Raw genomic sequence first — 17,506 nt, forward strand, 5'->3', positions numbered from 1 at the left:
AATAACATTCGTTTATCGATGTTTTTATTCAATTGTCACGTAAAAATATGATAGTATTCGTATCTTCTATCCAGTCGGATCTCCTCTTTCTCTTCTAACTCCATCGCTCTCGTCCGTAAAACCACAGAAGAAAGAAAGACTGGAGCATTCAGACGGTGAGTTTAATCTGTTTTACATTATTTATGCGTTTTAGCTGATTGCTTGTTATTTGTCTGTCTCTAGTTTTTAATGAACTTAAATTAAGCTTCTTCTTGCCCACTTAGCTTATGAAAAATAACCATGGTTTTGCTACGGTAACCATAACAAATGTCCTCATGTTTTACTATGTTTTAAACATATTTGTATTAAAGGGACACTTCACCCATTTGCATTAAGCCTTGTATCGTTAGAAACCCAGTCATATTTTTGAATGGTCATGCATTGTTCCCTATTTTTCCCCTGAGATGGAAGAAATACGGATTTCGGTGTTGCAGTTCCTGCTTATAATGAAGTAAAAATCGTAATTTTGCATCATTCTAAGCAGGAAGTCCCATATATTTGTAGAGGGGATGAGACTACAAACACTCATTCCTCATTTTTCCAGGGTGTGGGACCCATAGATATCATATAATAAAGGCTAGATGTCTCGTCCGCGCTGCTGGCCAATGGAGGTCGAGGTCTTACCACTGGGTGCTCGCTCACTCGTAACATGGTGCATGTACTTTTAAATAACCATAACTTGCTAAATTTTCTACCGATTTTCAAACGGTTTGGTTTGTTATAAACGTCAGAGATGTAGTTATGACACTGCATACATATGAATAATTATGTTCAACATGTTTAAGCATTCAGAATTATAGCCACGTTAATAATGTTTGTAAGAAACCAATCCGTTTGTAAATCCGTCCAGATTTCAGCGAGATAAGAGGATTTGTGTGCGTGCTGATCACTCACCTTAATTCACAGCTTCCCTGTGGTAAGATGGCCGCCGGTGATGCCGGAAGTGACTCCGCCGTAAGACATCTAGCCTATGGTGGGACCCACGCTACTGACCTACTACAGATCAGTGGGTGGGACTTCACTTGCAGAAACCGCCATCCGCAATATCCGCCATCTTGTTTGGAAGCTAAGCTAACAGGCGCTGTGGAGCCAGATGTGAAGTTACGACAATGGCGGAAGGAACTCAATATGATATGGAAGAAGAGGATTTTGAAAGTCTGATGCTCGAATCAAAAGTTCCCGGCTACCTTTACGAGGCGCAATATAGCAAAGAGCAGCGGAGGCTGATGGAGGAACAGGAGGCAGAAGACCTACCTGTCGCGGATGCGGACTGAACATCCCGGTACCGTTCAATAATTCCCCATTTCGAAAGGAAATACAAACAAGGGGTAATTCACTAATGAGTTGGCCAACTAACTAGAAATTTTGTGTGAAATGAATTTATTGAATGAATTTCAATGAATTTAGCTAGCCTTGTAGACGGAAGAGTGATTTCTCTGATAGGCAGAAACCTCATAGTTGGTGTTCTGGATTAGTGGGAGTGGCTTGTGGAGCTGTGCAATGTGGTGGTCTATGATGATATCTCTTTTTATTTTGGTGTTCAGGACCAAATTATGGTCCGCACGCCACCGGATTATATGTTGCACCTCCTCTCTTTACACTGTAAAATCTAATGAGTTAGACTTAAAAAAGCATGCAAACCAATTGCCTATTAAAAACCAAGTAAAGTGAAATGGGAATAGTATGTTGTCCTGGCAAATGCTTAGTTAGTATAGTTTACTTACACAAGAGTACTAGTAACTAAAAAAGAATTGTAGAGAGTACTTGATATACTTATTACTTTAAATTATTAATATTAATATTAAAATATAATTGTTACCATAGTTGTGTTTTGCAGGCTGAATGTTGAAGTCTGTGTGTGACTCAAGCATGATTAAATAGAAGATAGGCTACTCACAAATCAACCCAATTAAAAGTTTAACAAGGTGTTTGTGAAATAAATATTAGCAACAAAAAAACAACAACATTTTTAAAGACTATTATTTTACATGAAATATAGTTATGTTATATATCATTCACACACACACTCATATATACAGTGAATCCGGAAAGTATTCATAGCGCTTCACTTTTCCCACATTTTATGTTACAGCCTTATTCCAAAATGGATTAAATTCATTATTTTCCTTAAAATTCTACAAACAATACCCCATAATGACAACATGAAAGAAGTTTGTTTGTTCACTAGTAAAATATTTAAACTCAGGTCAATATTTCGTGTCTAATTATTTACTTGTGTGGCAAGTAGCCGTGTAATAAACGAGATAATGTACATTCCCTCCGCTTTGCGTCGGGGTCCTCATCAGCCTGTCGGGGGTTTATTCTGAGAGAACAACCGGCTGGATGTACATTACCCTTTACTTATTAGGCACTTCATTTTAATAAAAATACTGTATAAAGGTACTTTAAATAAGCTTTACAATCAATAGATAAAACTATAAAAATGACTACATGTGAGTAATGTTGCGTAGTATGCGTATGGTCGTCTGCAGAAGCTTTTTTTAGATTATAAAGTTATAAATATGGGTATTTTTCTTACAAAAACCTTTATTAACCCCTTTATTTTTTCAGCAGACATGTTCATGTTCACTAAGTAAAAACAGTGTAAACACACAGTCCTCTGATGGTGACCTTCATTATGTGTTTATTTATTTGACTTGAGTGCCAAAGTTAAAGCATATTTTTTACCGTGCCATTGCAGAATAGCAGAATATACAGACAGAACTGGTGTTCTGAACACCATAGCAAAACATCACATGTTCGTTTTGTCTCTGAGCTTCATCGTCTTGTAGGTCTTATCCTCATAATTAATGGGTAGATTTTTACAATCATCAGGACGGTCTATAATTAAGCTGTTGGGAGGTAAAAGCAGAAGAGAGAGAGATTAAATGAAATGAGCATTTAATGACGTAAACATTATTATTTTAACTACTCAATGGAGTCCTAGTGATTTCCAGAGCATCATCTCAAGAGCTTCACGCACCTCTCACAGTGACTTTGGTCACTGCTTCGCTGGACCCCACGTGATTGGTCGCCACACATTTATACGACCCACTGTCTGATGCTTTGAGCCGAGCGATCTTCAGCAGACCGTCCTTGGTTGACTCCGCCCCCCGCGACATGGAGGCTCCGCCCACACGCGTCCAGCGGAAGCGGATTGGATGAGTGCCGTGAGCGAGACACTGCAGACGCAAGGCATCCCCGGGACGGACGACGATCTCATCCGTCAGTGTGGTGGCGTAGGGAGGCGCTGAGGAGGAGACAAGACAGTTTACCCTCATCCTAAACCATTAAATTATACTTGTCCAGAAAGCTTATTATATTTCATTTTGATAATATTTTTTATATGTTTTAATGCAATTTATTTTTTGTTATTTTTTATTTTATTTACCTTTAAATTACTAGATTAATCAATAAATAAATCGTAATTTAGTAATTTAAGCACATTGCTCACATTCTTTCAACTTAAATTCAAAATAATTCATAATTTCATGCAATAAAGTTTTAGCAAATTGAATTTTGAGCATTTGTAGGTTTGTACTTTCTTGCATTCCATTGATTCCTAAGGGGGTCAATTTTGACCCGTGAGTGAAGGATTTGTTACTTTTTTAAAATTTCAACCACGAAACTCCTCGAATCCACATAAATATGTTTGTGTATATTCGTGGTTCAAGTTCGACAAACGTCATGGGGACCCCTCTGATGAACACAACATTTTTACAAAAATTTCAACAAAAAAAAACCGGGTCAAAATGACCCGAGGGAAGGGTTAATGTCGTATGAAGCATAGCTCACTGTAAAATGAGTGATGTTTCCCCACACTCCCTTATTGTTTACACACAGGCTCTTTCACCTCGATCCCTCAGTCCAAAGATCAGTCTGTGCTGCTCTGATTTAAAATCTCAGTTGTCCTCTTCTTCATTTGTGTGAAACTAAACTGTGGCTCCTTTTCAGGTTCCCATGTGTTTAAGTTCAGCTGCTCAGAATCCGCTCAGAGTTCACTGATGTGGGTTCAGCTCAGATGTCTTACAGTATCAGCCTAAAGTCACGTTTAGCGTCTACACTGACCTGTGGCCACGCATGATTTCTGACTACAGTGTAAACGTCTGCACAAGGTCAGAGTGATAAGAGTGTGTTTGTGTCACTCACAGTCCACCTCCAGCTGCACGTAGTCCTCGCTGAAACCCGCCGCGTTCGTGGCGTTACAGATGTACTGACCTGAGAGACAGAGAGAAAGACACTGAAACTAACTGTGCGCGCATGTTGTTACATAATAATGAATCAGTACATCATCAATCAAGTGTTTGTATTTTAGACCTGTCGGGATGGTTTTGGTGGGTAATTGTGTGCATTGGTCACTCGGCTGTGTGTGTTTTAACATGTCTGTAGTGTAAATAGAGTAAAGTTGCTCCGGCTGCTTTGTCAGGTGTGGGAGTGGCAGAGGTGTGTCGAGTGTGTGTGTCTGGCGTGTGAGGTCAGAGGTTATTGAGTGTGTGTGTGTGTGTATGTGTGTGTCTAGTGTGTGAGGTCAAACGTTAGTTGAGTGTGTGTGTGTGTGTGTGTGTGTGTGTGTGTGTGTGTGTGTGTCTGGTGTTTGAGGTCAGAGGTTATTGAGTGTGTGTGTGTGTGTGTGTGTGTGTGTGTGTATGTGTGTGTCTAGTGTGTGAGGTCAAACGTTAGTTGAGTGTGTGTGTGTGTGTGTGTGTGTCTGGTGTTTGAGGTCAGAGGTTAGTTGAGTGTGTGTGTGTGTGTGTGTGTGTGTGTGTGTGTGTGTGTGTGTGTGTGTGTGTGTGTGTGTGTGTGTGCGCGTCTGGTGTGTGAGGTCAGAGGTTAGTTGAGTGTGTGCGTCTGGTGTGTGAGGTCAGAGGTTAGTTGAGTGTGTGCGTCTGGTGTGTGAGGTCAGAGGTTAGTTGAGTGTGTGTGTGAGGTCAGAGGTTAGTTGAGTGTGTGTGTGTGTGTGTGTCTGGTGTGTGAGGTCAGAGGTTAGTTGAGTGTGTGTGTGTGTCTGGTGTGTGAGGTCAGAGGTTAGTTGAGTGTGTGTGTGTGTCTGGTGTGTGAGGTCAGAGGTTAGTTGAGTGTGTGTGTGTGTCTGGTGTGTGAGGTCAGAGGTTAGTTGAGTGTGTGTGTGTGTGTGTGTGTGTGTCTGGTGTGTGAGGTCAGAGGTTAGTTGAGTGTGTGTGTGTGTGTGTGTGTGTGTGTCTGGTGTGTGAGGTCAGAGGTTAGTTGAGTGTGTGTGTGTGTGTGTGTGTGTGTCTGGTGTGTGAGGTCAGAGGTTAGTTGAGTGTGTGTGTGTGTGAGGTCAGAGGTTAGTTGAGTGTGTGTGTGTGTGTGTGTGTGTGTGTCTGGTGTGTGAGGTCAGAGGTTAGTTGAGTGTGTGTGTGAGGTCAGAGGTTAGTTGAGTGTGTGTGTGCGTTTGGTGTGTGAGGTCAGAGGTTAGTTGAGTGTGTGTGTGTGTCTGGTGTGTGAGGTCAGAGGTTAGTTGAGTGTGTGTGTGAGGTCAGAGGTTAGTTGAGTGTGTGTGTGTGTCTGGTGTGTGAGGTCAGAGGTTAGTTGAGTGTGTGTGTGTGTCTGGTGTGTGAGGTCAGAGGTTAGTTGAGTGTGTGTGTGTGTCTGGTGTGTGAGGTCAGAGGTTAGTTGAGTGTGTGTGTGTGTCTGGTGTGTGAGGTCAGAGGTTAGTTGAGTGTGTGTGTGTGTCTGGTGTGTGAGGTCAGAGGTTAGTTGAGTGTGTGTGTGTGTGTGTGTGTGTGTGTGTGTGTGTGTCTGGTGTGTGAGGTCAGAGGTTAGTTGAGTGTGTGTGTGTGTGTGTGTGTGTGTGTGTCTGGTGTGTGAGGTCAGAGGTTAGTTGAGTGTGTGTGTGTGTGTGTGTGTGTCTGGTGTGTGAGGTCAGAGGTTAGTTGAGTGTGTGTGTGTGTGTGTGTGTGTGTGTGTGTGTGTCTGGTGTGTGAGGTCAGAGGTTAGTTGAGTGTGTGTGTGTGTGTGTGTGAGGTCAGAGGTTAGTTGAGTGTGTGTGTGTGTGTGTGTGTGTGTGTGTGTGTGTGTGTGTGTGTGTGTGTGTGTGTGTGTGTGTGTGTGTGTGTGTGTGTGTGTGTGTGTGTGTGTCTGGTGTGTGAGGTCAGAGGTTAGTTGAGTGTGTGTGTGTGTGTGTGTGTGAGGTCAGAGGTTAGTTGAGTGTGTGTGTGTGTGTGTGTGTGTGTGTGCGCGCGCGTGTGTGTGTGTGTGTGTGTGTGTGTGTGTGTGTGTGTGTGTGGTGTGTGAGGTCAGAGGTTAGTTGAGTGTGTGTGTGTGTGTGTGAGGTCAGAGGTTAGTTGAGTGTGTGTGTGTGTGTGTGTGTGTGTGTGTGTGTGTGTACAGAGGAGAGTCTGCTGGAGTGTGTGTGTGTGTGTGTGTGTGTGTGTACAGAGGAGAGTCTGCTGGAGTGTGTGTGTGTGTGTGTGTGTGTGTGTGTACAGAGGAGAGTCTGCTGGAGTGTGTGTGTGTGTGTGTGTGTGTGTGTGTGTGTGTGTACAGAGGAGAGTCTGCTGAAGTGTGTGTGTGTGTGTGTGTGTGTGTGTGTGTACAGAGGAGAGTCTGCTGGAGTGTGTGTGTGTGTGTGTGTGTGTACAGAGGAGAGTCTGCTGGAGTGTGTGTGTGTGTGTGTGTGTGTGTACAGAGGAGAGTCTGCTGGAGTGTGTGTGTGTGTGTGTACAGAGGAGAGTCTGCTGGAGTGTGTGTGTGTGTGTGTGTGTGTGTGTGTGTGTGTGTGTGTGTACACAGAGGAGAGTCTGCTGGAGTGTGTGTGTGTGTGTGTGTGTGTGTGTGTGTGTGTGTGTGTGTGTGTGTGTGTGTGTGTGTGTGTGTGTGTGTGTACACAGAGGAGAGTCTGCTGGAGTGTGTGTGTGTGTGTGTGTGTGTACAGAGGAGAGTCTGCTGGAGTGTGTGTGTGTGTGTGTGTGTGTGTGTGTGTGTGTGTGTACACAGAGGAGAGTCTGCTGGAGTGTGTGTGTGTGTGTGTGTGTGTGTGTGTACAGAGGAGAGTCTGCTGGAGTGTGTGTGTGTGTACAGAGGAGAGTCTGCTGGAGTGTGTGTGTGTGTGTGTGTGTGTACAGAGGAGAGTCTGCTGGAGTGTGTGTGTGTGTGTGTGTGTGTGTGTGTGTGTGTGTGTACAGAGGAGAGTCTGCTGGAGAAAAGAGAACGAGACAGAGCTCGTAATAAAACAAGAATCAACATCAGCATGACTTCAGGAGATGGAGATGAACTGAGGGGTTTGAAGTGTTGTAAAAGCAGCGCAGAGATGATGGTGTTTATCACTCTACAGGAGAGTGAGGTGTTTTAGTGAACATATAAACTGTCATCTGTATCTCTCTAACAGAGTTCCAGGTTGTGCTGGAATTTATTTTCAAGGAAGTAGCGTGTCTATTAATGGGTAAAGATACAGTAGCTTGAGATACTTTCATGTAAACTGGTTATATCTCTAGTAGTGAATGTTTTATGAGCAGCAGATAATCATATTCATCCGCACAGTCACTCACAGTTAAAGTTCGCTCACTCACGCTGTACCTGAGTCCTGCCGTCCCACGTTACTGAGGGTCAGACTCCCGCCGCTCACGCTGTGCTGCCATGGCAACGGCGCCCGCAGCTTCGACCAGGAAATGACCGGAGTGGGAGAACCTGAGAAATTATAGTGAGATCATGAGTTCACTGTACAGACTTATGGAAAGCTGTAAGCATTTGACCTCGTAATTTCGAATCAACTCAATTTGCATTTTTGAGTGCAACACCCACATCTTGACTGACAACCAAATCCCGCCCTACACAATACACAAGATTACTGCCGCTACTTACGTTTCATCATGACTTTAAGTGTTAATGGTGTTAATTTTCCCTGAGAGTGGCGTTACCGGTGGCGTTGCAGTGCATGGTGATGCTCTGACCCTCCACTGCTGTGAGATCTGTGTTAGCGACCGAGGCCTGAGGAGCCGAGGCTCCGCCCTCCAGTTCCAGCTCCACCCGCCCCTCAGCAAGCCCCTCCCCACTCTGAGCACGGCACACAAATATCCCAGCATCCTTTGCTGCCATCACTGTCACCTTTGGAAGCAAGAGAAAGAGAGTGAGAGAGAGACGTGAATGAATCCTAAAATGACTGAAAGTGAAATATCTAGTCAAGCTGGTCAATCACATCATTACCACATGGCACAAGCTGATCCTGCAGCCAATGAGATTGCTTTCTCAACATTTAATAGTCTGGTTCAGTGTTTACTGTAAGCTATCAGAGTTCTTCTGAACCCCTCCACCTCCCCAGCTCCACCTGCCTAGATCTGCTATGGGATTTATGTGTGTCTATCAGAGACACCGACACACTTCTGTGACTTGAAGATATGCTGCTATCTTATAAAGTCACAGAAGTGTGTCGGTGTCTCTGTTAGCAGTAGCGAGTCTATACTCCGTTCCAGCAGATCCAGTCCACCAGGACCAAATACATTAACATTGCATCATTAAATTACATGCCATAAATATTCCAAGAGTTGCCATAATTGAAATATATTTCACACCGTTAGTAATGCAGTGGTGTCTGTTGTCATGGAAACCATCTCCGTCTCACTTCCTCCGTCCTGTTTGAACCAGCTGATGGAGGGGCGTGGCTTCCCCGAGACGTTGCACTCGAGAGTCACGCTTTCGCCCGCTCGAACCGTCAGCGTCCCGGACGGCGTCACGCGCACCTTCGGAGGCTCTGAACAAACAAACACTCATCACACAGGTGACTGACAGTATACACTTGCTTTTTATTTTTATTATTTATTTTTGTTTTTTAGATTTTTTATTTAGTTTGAATCATTCATTGACAGCATTTACTCCATTTATATCTTTTGTTTCCATTTTTATTTTATTTGAGTATTACTTTCAGTTTTTCCCGATACAGCTCAAAAAATGCAGCATGTGAACTCTGGTTGGATGTTGTTTTACATGACAAAAAAATGCCCTTCTGGTCGAGTCAGGTAGTTATTTTGACAGAATACACTAGTAAAGTGAAGCACAAGAGATTAATTAAATCAAAATTAAGAAACAAAAGTAAAAAAAAAAAAAAAATCCTCTCTGGTATATTACATATTTTTGAACATATTATTATTATAGCTTTTGTTCTTTGCAAATTCCAGACTTTTTCTTTTCTTTCATGAAAATATATTTTTTCCTGCTAGATTTGTGTTGGGATTAGTTTTTGCCTGTGATAATTACAGTATCATACCAGCATCAGTCAATAACAGAAACATTGTCAATTTAAAGTCACCATGAAATCAAAATGTAATATTGCAGTGTTTATTCAAACTAATTTATGAGTGCACATCATTATTGTGTTAATAATGTTGAATCAGAATAAGTTCCTCTTGCAGCATCTCTTCTCTGATGATGTGGGCGGGGCAACCTGTCTCTCACATGAGATCAGCCAATAGCAAACCACAACCATCCAATCAATTCCACACAGACACAATCAAGCCCTGCCCACATTTGTTCTTGCCCCTGAAGCGTTTCACTCGGACATATGTCACAACAGGGTAGAAAAGACGAACAACTTCCCTTCCATGGCCACTTTAATATGTGAGAAACACACTGGACTCACGTTTGATGCTCAGGGTGGCAGTGATGGTGGATTTCCCCTGAGCGTTGGTGGCAATGCAGCGATACCCGCCTTGGTTTTTGAGCTGGATGTTGACAATGGTCAGGACGGCACCATCAGGTCCAAGCTTTACGTTATCTGTGACAAAATACAGCATAACACGTAAACCCATTAAAGCCATGATCTTTTAATTACTAAAATGGCATTATGCTTTCTAAAAAAATTTTTTCGATGGTTCCATAAAGAGATCCTTTAACATCTATAAAACCTTTTCATGCCACAAAGGTTCTTTATGTTTGTTTTTTAAATGTTCTTCACACTAAGATAAAAATGGTTCTTTTAAGAATTGATCGCTGAAAGGTTCTTTGGGGAACCAAGAATGGTTCTTCTACTTTCTTCCACTACTAGGTTTCTCCTACTATAGATCAACTCGTTTGCTCTCATTCATCATTTGTTCTTTGGAAGAATTTTATGATAAATATGTGAGTTTTGATGACAGACTTTGGTATCTTTAACAATCCTGAGCACATACTGAGATACTGTTGAGATGTGAAACTCTAGAAGAGGCGTAATCAACATTTGATCTACATTTAATCCCATTTCTCCAGGAGAAACTAATGAGTTAATTAAGAACAATTTAGTTTCAATGGTTTAATCTCTCTCTCTCTCTTTTTTTTTTTTTTTATGTAAAAAATCTGAGAAAAATAAATGTGTGTTTTATTAGTCTTACTCTTTATGCAACGTTTTTTCCCGTACTAAAAGCTGGATTTAAAAAAAAAGTTTTACGAATCGCTTCCGGGTCAAAATTAAAAATTTAAAAGGTGGGTGTAAAAAAGGCTGTTTCCCCCTTTCGCTGGGTGATTCAGCAGAATGTGTGTTTTCTGAGATGTGATTAACGCACCTCCCAGCGGCTGGTTGTTGATCCTCCTCCACTCCAGCTGGACGGGCTGAGCTCCGCTCGTCACACGGCACTGGAAGCTGACGGTGTCGCCGAGATTCACCGCAGCCGCTTTCGGTCGAACCGACGCCACGGGGCTCTGACCACACACTGATGTGAACACAACACACATACACACATGTTTCAGCCTATGACTGAATGCTTCTTACTGTCAGTTAGATCAGGGGGTTTCAATCTTTCACAGGCCACAGGCCAGCAAACATGATCATCCTCACGAAGGACCCCATATTTAAAAGGCTGCTATATGTTTTCATGTATAATTTAAAGACCCGATATATAGTCTATAGTATAAGTCTCCTTTATTTTTAGTGATTTATACTAGAGAAATGATTTCAAAGCAGCTTCACAGTAGTAAACAGGAAAGTAACATAATTAATGGTGCAAACTTCAAATATGAGACAAAATATACCAATTCAAATTATTATTTGAAAAAATAATTAGTACAAGTTAAGTTTTTTTCTACTTATTGTATTGTTAAAGATATTTATTTGTTGTTGTTTACTTATTTATTTTAATCAAATTTTTTATATTTGGTTATTTTAATCACATTTTATTTTTATTCTTATTAATCTCACTTATTAATTAATTAATTTATGGGAATATATTTATGTGATAATTTTTTTTTTTAATTTGTTGTGACATTTTTTACACTGTTTTTCTCTAGACTTTTCCACAGACAACTTTTTTATTATTTGTTTATTTATTTTTACTCTTTTTACAGTGTTTTTCTCCACTGACTGCCGTCACTCTCCTGTGGCCCCCGGTTTGAAAACCTCTGAGTTAGACGACATGATTGAGAAAATCTTTTTTGTTTAATTTCAGATATGGCTGATTTCATTTCCGAGTCTTCGTCAGATGAACCCTTCGCTCTCGCTGACCTTCAGTCCTGCTCTGATAAACAAATGCAAGCAAAAATCAAACTCCACACATGCTGTTTTTGGCACAACAGAATCACTTGATGATGAGAAAACTAAACCAGTGAGTGTGATTTGATCACATTTAATGTGCTTATTTAAAAGTGACAGCATATCAGCATATTATTTAGCAAAGCTGGGAACGCATTATCTTAATTTAATGGGACGTGTGATGTGTCCCACAAAGTCTGTCAAAAAAAGAAATGAAACAGAATGCAACAACAGTGACGAAGGTTTGCAACTAAACACACAAGAATATTACAACGGAAACCATTGCAAAGATCGAAACTAGCATTTGAAAATATATTTTCTTTATATAAAAATAAAAAAGTTTTTTGGCTCTTTGTCTGTTTTTGATGTTTAAAAAATAATTTATATAAAAATGAAAATAGTTTGCAGTTTTGCTGTCAATGTTGGACGGTGTGATTTAATCAGTCTTTACAGCCTGACTTCAGACTATCACTGTATTTTGCTGGGGGGAAAACAGACAAAGATAACGTCTGACGTCTGACACACACAACAGCTGACCACTGTTCACTGTTTTCTGATAAATGTCATTAAATGTGCACATTAAACTAACACTGCTACAGAAAACAAATACAACTGAAACAAGATGCAAACAATAATCTATTTCAGAACAATTACAACTAACTTACCTTAACAGTGAAAACACAGCACAAAAGTTTTCAAAACTAAAATCTTGGGATAAAAAAAAAAAAAAAACTGAAATAAAAGAGAGAGAAAGTGCTTCACCTGCGTGCAGGACGGCCGAGAGAATCAGCGCTGCGGTGCCAACCTTCATGATGGACTGGAGATGTTTCTCTGTCTGATCCCTGTGTTACACTGACACACTGTCTGTCACACAATCTACAGAGATATTCCTCCCATCAGCACACACACACACACAGAGAGAGAGAGAGAGAGAGAGAGAGAGAGAGAGAGAGAGAGAGAGAGAGAGAGAGAGAGAGAGAGAGAGAGAGCTTATCTGTTTTGTTGAACTCAGTGTGGCATCAATAACTGCTGTCTTGTGTTTCTGTGGGTCATGTTTTGCTTTGTGGGAAGCAACCAGATAACAAAAATGTGTTTTAAGAATGTTACAAAAACATTATTTCTGAATGTTCAAACGTCAAAAAGTTTTTTTCTTGGATATGCAAATGTTAAGGGAACATTCTATTTTATCTCTCTTTAAACATTATCAGAGTAATATTACTTGTGAATGTTCTCTGAACGCTCCAAAACAAGTAATAACATTTAAACAATTTTACAACTAAACGTTTCAGGTAAAATAGTTCCATGAACAATGAATAAATAATAATGCTCTCAAAACGTGAGCACAAAAACGTTAAAGTCCTGGGGTGCGTTCTCCGATAACGTTGTCTCTTAGCGCGCTACGAAGACTCAAAAGGTACACCTTAACTACAGGTATACCTTTCCTACGTGTGTTCTCCGAACTATACCTTAGGATGTTGCTTAAGGTAAACCTTCTTAAGTTCGACCTTAGCAGGTGCTGTCCATGGTGGAGGCGCTGAATAGGTTGATATCGATGCCTCGATGATCGATTGTGCGCTCTTTCCTTCACAGCGGTATAGGTAAAGTATTGAGAAAACAATGTTCTTTATAAAGAAGCGTTTTAGAAATAGTACAAACTGCATTTATCGGGGCTCATTGAAATATGTACATGCAGAAATAAATATGAGTATGTGTTTATAATTTAGCAAGTGTGCAATCCCAAACCCTCACGGCCATAAGTGTGTTAATGTTCTCCACAACGTATGCTGATTATCCACCAGCCATGTAGTTGACATCCACTAACTGGCTCCGCGGACGGCGCCGTCTTTGATTTAAAACAAGTAGCCTACTCGCTGTCTCGCTGCCATAGCTATAAAGTTTGTGTAAACTCATCTTTCTTTAATAGACTCCTAAGCCTTTTCTGTCAAATGGTTCGCCAGCTGATGTGCCTTAGGATAGCCTAATTAAAAAAAGCTAACAACCATTAGTGTATGGAAACTTTATTAATGAAAACACTTCCATACACTGGGTGTAGGCTATAACAACATAAGTATTTTATGTGTACATTTTTTAAGTAAAGTAAAAATGTAATTTTAATACTAAATCAGATTTTATATTAAATGTTCATATAAAATTTTCTATGTGTAATTAAACTGCGATGTAAAAAAGCTTTTTGCGTAGTGGTGGCCACTAGCGGTATGAACCGTCAGCAGCGATAAGGGATAGCTAAGAGCGCTCCAGACCAACCTTACGAACGTATGACTTACAGAAGGTATACTTAACTAAGGTTTCGGAAACCACGTATTAACGATAAGGTACTTCTTAAGGTACAACTTAGGAACGACGTAGCGTTAAGGTAGTTTCGGAGAACGCACCCCAGTTAACTTTGAACAAACATTCTATTAATGTCACTGGAAGAACGTTAGTTCAGAACTTAGAGAGAACCTCGAGAGAACGTTCCCTGTTAGCTGGGTAATTATGTGCACGGCCTACATATCCTGCGTTTACCACGATAAATACAGCTGGAGTCACATTCATAACGGGACTAAATAACGTCCTACTTCACATCTAAACATGTCAAACATACGGGATAATGATATCAATTTAACAACCACAGAAGTTTATTCAGAAGTGCAAAATGTCTTCTTGTAGGCGTAACGTTTAGTTTAGACGACAGTAATTATAATTCTCTTTATACAAAAACAATAGCCGTCTTCACTGGCTGATTAGACATTTAGTGTGTGTGTTTTAGAGACTGACTGAAACTAAACAGAAATCACAATAGCCTACGATGCTGATATGCCCAGAAGAACCTGAGAACATGTGCTGTTACTGTATGGAAGCTTTTGTTCTCCAGCAAAAAGATGCACTAAACTTGAAAACGCCATAGAGAACAAAAACCAGCAATACTTGTCACTTGGAGATCTTAAAGATTATTTTAAACAAACACGTTTTAGTACACAACATTACAATAAATCCATCAGTAACAATTACAATAAAATAGATCCTCTAATGTAAAAAAAATATTTTTTAAAACCTAAAAGTAAACGGTGCCTAAACCGATACTTCAACAAACAAAAAAGAGCCACAAAACGATTGTGGATGACATTAAATAATTAAAAAAAATATTTAAATTGAACAATATATTAAAAGTTTAAAGTATACACAACTATATAAAATATAAGTAAATACAAAAAACAACAAATTTACATAAAACATTCACAATAAAACCTAAGCCACCTAACCCAACTACAATAATTTAGCAGACACTATATAACACTAAATAACAGTTACAGTACTAATACTTGTTAGCTATGTCATCAAATACCTGATATTCTGATTCTCCAATATGTGGATGTGAATGTGTTTTGTCTTTTAAAAACCTTTATAATGATCATATTAGCTGATCTATAAGCGCGATGGGCGCCGCCATGTTAGTTTGCGCCGCAGTTCAGAGAATCGGATCTGTCGGATTTACAGCACGTCAATTCATCCACTTCTCCCGAAATACATCAAAGTAAGTGGCAGGTGAAGTGTGAGAAGAATAGATTAAACTTTACAACTACCTACACAATGTGTATCTGATATGAATAAATATAGCTATTGCCGCTTTCATAGACATCAGTGTGTATTTTACAAACTAAAAATTTATTGTTTTGCTATTACTTATGTGTATTTAAATGTCTGAAACATAAAATAAAGATTATGTGGTATAAAACATAAACTAGTTGTGATATATGACAAGCAAGGCCGTAACCAGGGTTTGAAAATTAGTGAGGTCCAGGTCCGGGGTAAGGTGTTAAGAATTGTGCTATAATAACACCCACAAATGCAACTCATTATATAGGCTACAATATAAACTTTCTTTTGTCATTCTTTTTGTCTCTTTGACATCTCATTTGTCTCCTTCTGATCTCTATCCTCTTCCTCTCTGTTGCTCTCCTCTTTGTCATCATATCCTGATCTTTCAATTTAGGCTTTTTTTTAAAAGAAATACATGTAACGTATTTTGCCGGAACATATTTGCCATTCTACACTCTCTGTTCTGTCTGTTTTGGAGGATAAACATTGTTAATTTAGACCTTCTTTATTGCATCACAATTTGTTATGTAACAATACTGATTACTGTAATAGATTTCCATAATAAACATTGCTATATGGATAAGTAATTGTAACTTTGTGCTCTACTGCAGTGGTTCTCTATAGGCCATTGGACCCACATTTTCCCATGGACATTAAGCTGCAACCGTTTATTTAAGGAATTTGACCTATATGGGCCATTCTACAGAATTGGTGCAAACTGCTGCCCCACAACCAAAAAACACATTTAAAAAGCATTTAAGTATTCAAATCTTAGATGTTTACCAATATCATTCTATTATCTATTGAATCCCACAATAATATTTAAAATATCAGTAAGCTTAATATATATAAAATCATCATTTATTGGGTACTGTCAATTGGGAGGTGACTGTCCCGAACAGTCATGACCGAAACATGTCATCATTGTTTTGGTAGTGACGAAAGGGAACACATAATCATTTATTTTGGGGAAATAAACACAATTTTTGTACAGTTATGCAAATCATTAGTATCTTAGTATGTTTTACTGTCACTACCGAAAATGTGCCGTCACGACCGAAACATGGATGTTTTGTCTAAAAATAAAGTATATATTAATTTATCAACTAAGATGTTATTATGTTTGGTTCAATGTTTATTCAAACTAATGAATCCTTAACTTTGAAATCAGTATGATTAATAATGCCTTTTACAAAGAAATATTGGATTCAAAATACAACAAATCTTATAAATACACTTGAAATATTGTCAAAATTGTAATTGTTATTGATTTACCTGTGAAAACCTTTTTTTTTTTTAAATAGCAAAGAAGGTAGATGTAAACAAAATATGATTAGGTCATAAGCCTTATTAAATTATTTATTATTGTGTTTCGGTAGTGACAAATATGGGGAGAGGAAGAATATTCCTTATATATATATATATACATACTGTATATAAGAATATGACACATAGGCCTACTGATGATGAATAAAGAGTATAAGGTAAGGCTATTAATAGCAGTTCCAAAATAGTTTTTGTTAATACAAATAAGTTGGTATGTGAGACCACAGTCATTTAGAAATATAGTGCAAAAACACAGTGAAAAAGTGGCATTTTGGGGTTAAGGAAACAACAGTTACCATGGTAAATACACAAACATGAGCTGATGAACATGACCACTGATCCTGATGAATAGAATGAACATTGAATGAACATAAACCTGCATGTAAATCATTCCAAACATGAAGTAAGTTGCGTAATTTATCGGCACTTTTTGGTAATTTCATGACTTACAAATTTACATCAACTACGATGTTGTTGCATCAGGCTTGTAGTTTCTTTTGCGCTTTATTTATAATGAAGTGACATAAAGCGCGTGCTGCCGCATTTGCGCGTGTAATTGAAGAGGACGCACAACGAGACGTACGGGACAGTAAAGTAGGCTACGTATTTTTTTAGGTGAGAGACTTTTTATTTCGTAACAAGTTACAAATATAACGTTAGAATAATGACACTGACATAAAACTTGACAACATCTCTTATGACCGTCGATACTGAATGGGGACACGCGTTTTTCTCAGGCACTGATAGAAGAGTCAACCGCTTTCACGGACGTTTTTCAAAATTGTATTTTTGAATATAAAAAAAATGACCGAGGTCCGGACCTCGGTGACCTCATAGCTGGCTACGGCCATGATGACAAGTGCTTAGCACGTCATATAGGTGCCATATTGGCTCTGGGTTTCGGTACCCAACCATATATACAGTATATGGGCCCTACATGGGTTTGTCCATGGGTTTAGATAGGACAAACATAAAACCCATATCTCAAGCCCATATCCTGTATACATACACAGAATCTCAGGGGAAAACTACAAACATTGAAACCCCAATAAACAACACTTGATTACTCACCTAAACCTTAATATAGCC

The 17,506-nt window shown here is 39.4% G+C and overlaps 2 protein-coding genes across 3 annotated transcripts in view; both read right to left on the reverse strand.

The window, feature by feature from the left end:
• The window catches only part of LOC309495384 (NACHT, LRR and PYD domains-containing protein 3-like), a 211,012-nt gene that overhangs the window by 117,531 nt on the left and 75,975 nt on the right, over positions 1-17,506 (reverse strand). The window lies entirely within an intron of this gene.
• Positions 2,661-12,410, reverse strand: sid4 (secreted immunoglobulin domain 4). 2 transcript variants are annotated; one of them, XM_082165237.1, is made up of 9 exons: positions 12,254-12,410; positions 10,530-10,676; positions 9,632-9,766; positions 8,568-8,746; positions 7,917-8,103; positions 7,576-7,686; positions 4,189-4,257; positions 3,023-3,289; positions 2,661-2,891 (listed from the first exon to the last, which is right to left on the reverse strand). In XM_082165237.1, exons 1-9 carry the CDS (start codon positions 12,300-12,302, stop codon positions 2,887-2,889), a joined length of 1,149 nt encoding a protein of 382 aa, XP_082021363.1. In that variant the 5' UTR covers positions 12,303-12,410; the 3' UTR covers positions 2,661-2,886. The 2 variants fall into 2 exon arrangements, with proteins under 2 accessions (XP_082021363.1, XP_082021362.1); XM_082165236.1 differs by lacking the exon at positions 2,661-2,891 and having other exon boundaries at positions 2,983-3,289.

Source organism: Leuciscus leuciscus (assembly GCF_965113295.1).
Source record: "Leuciscus leuciscus genome assembly, chromosome: 3".
Lineage (NCBI taxonomy): Eukaryota > Metazoa > Chordata > Actinopteri > Cypriniformes > Leuciscidae > Leuciscus > Leuciscus leuciscus.

Bases quoted from the DNA above. Each gene is read 5' to 3' on its own strand.
- sid4 (XM_082165236.1), bottom strand. From the start codon at position 12,302: ATGAAGGTTGGCACCGCAGCGCTGATTCTCTCGGCCGTCCTGCACGCA. The intron at 10,677-12,253 runs GTGAAGCACTTT...TGTTCACATCAG, and splicing joins CTCGGCCGTCCTGCACGCAG to TGTGTGGTCAGAGCCCCGTG. The intron at 9,767-10,529 runs GTGCGTTAATCA...ATTTTGTCACAG, and splicing joins CAACAACCAGCCGCTGGGAG to ATAACGTAAAGCTTGGACCT.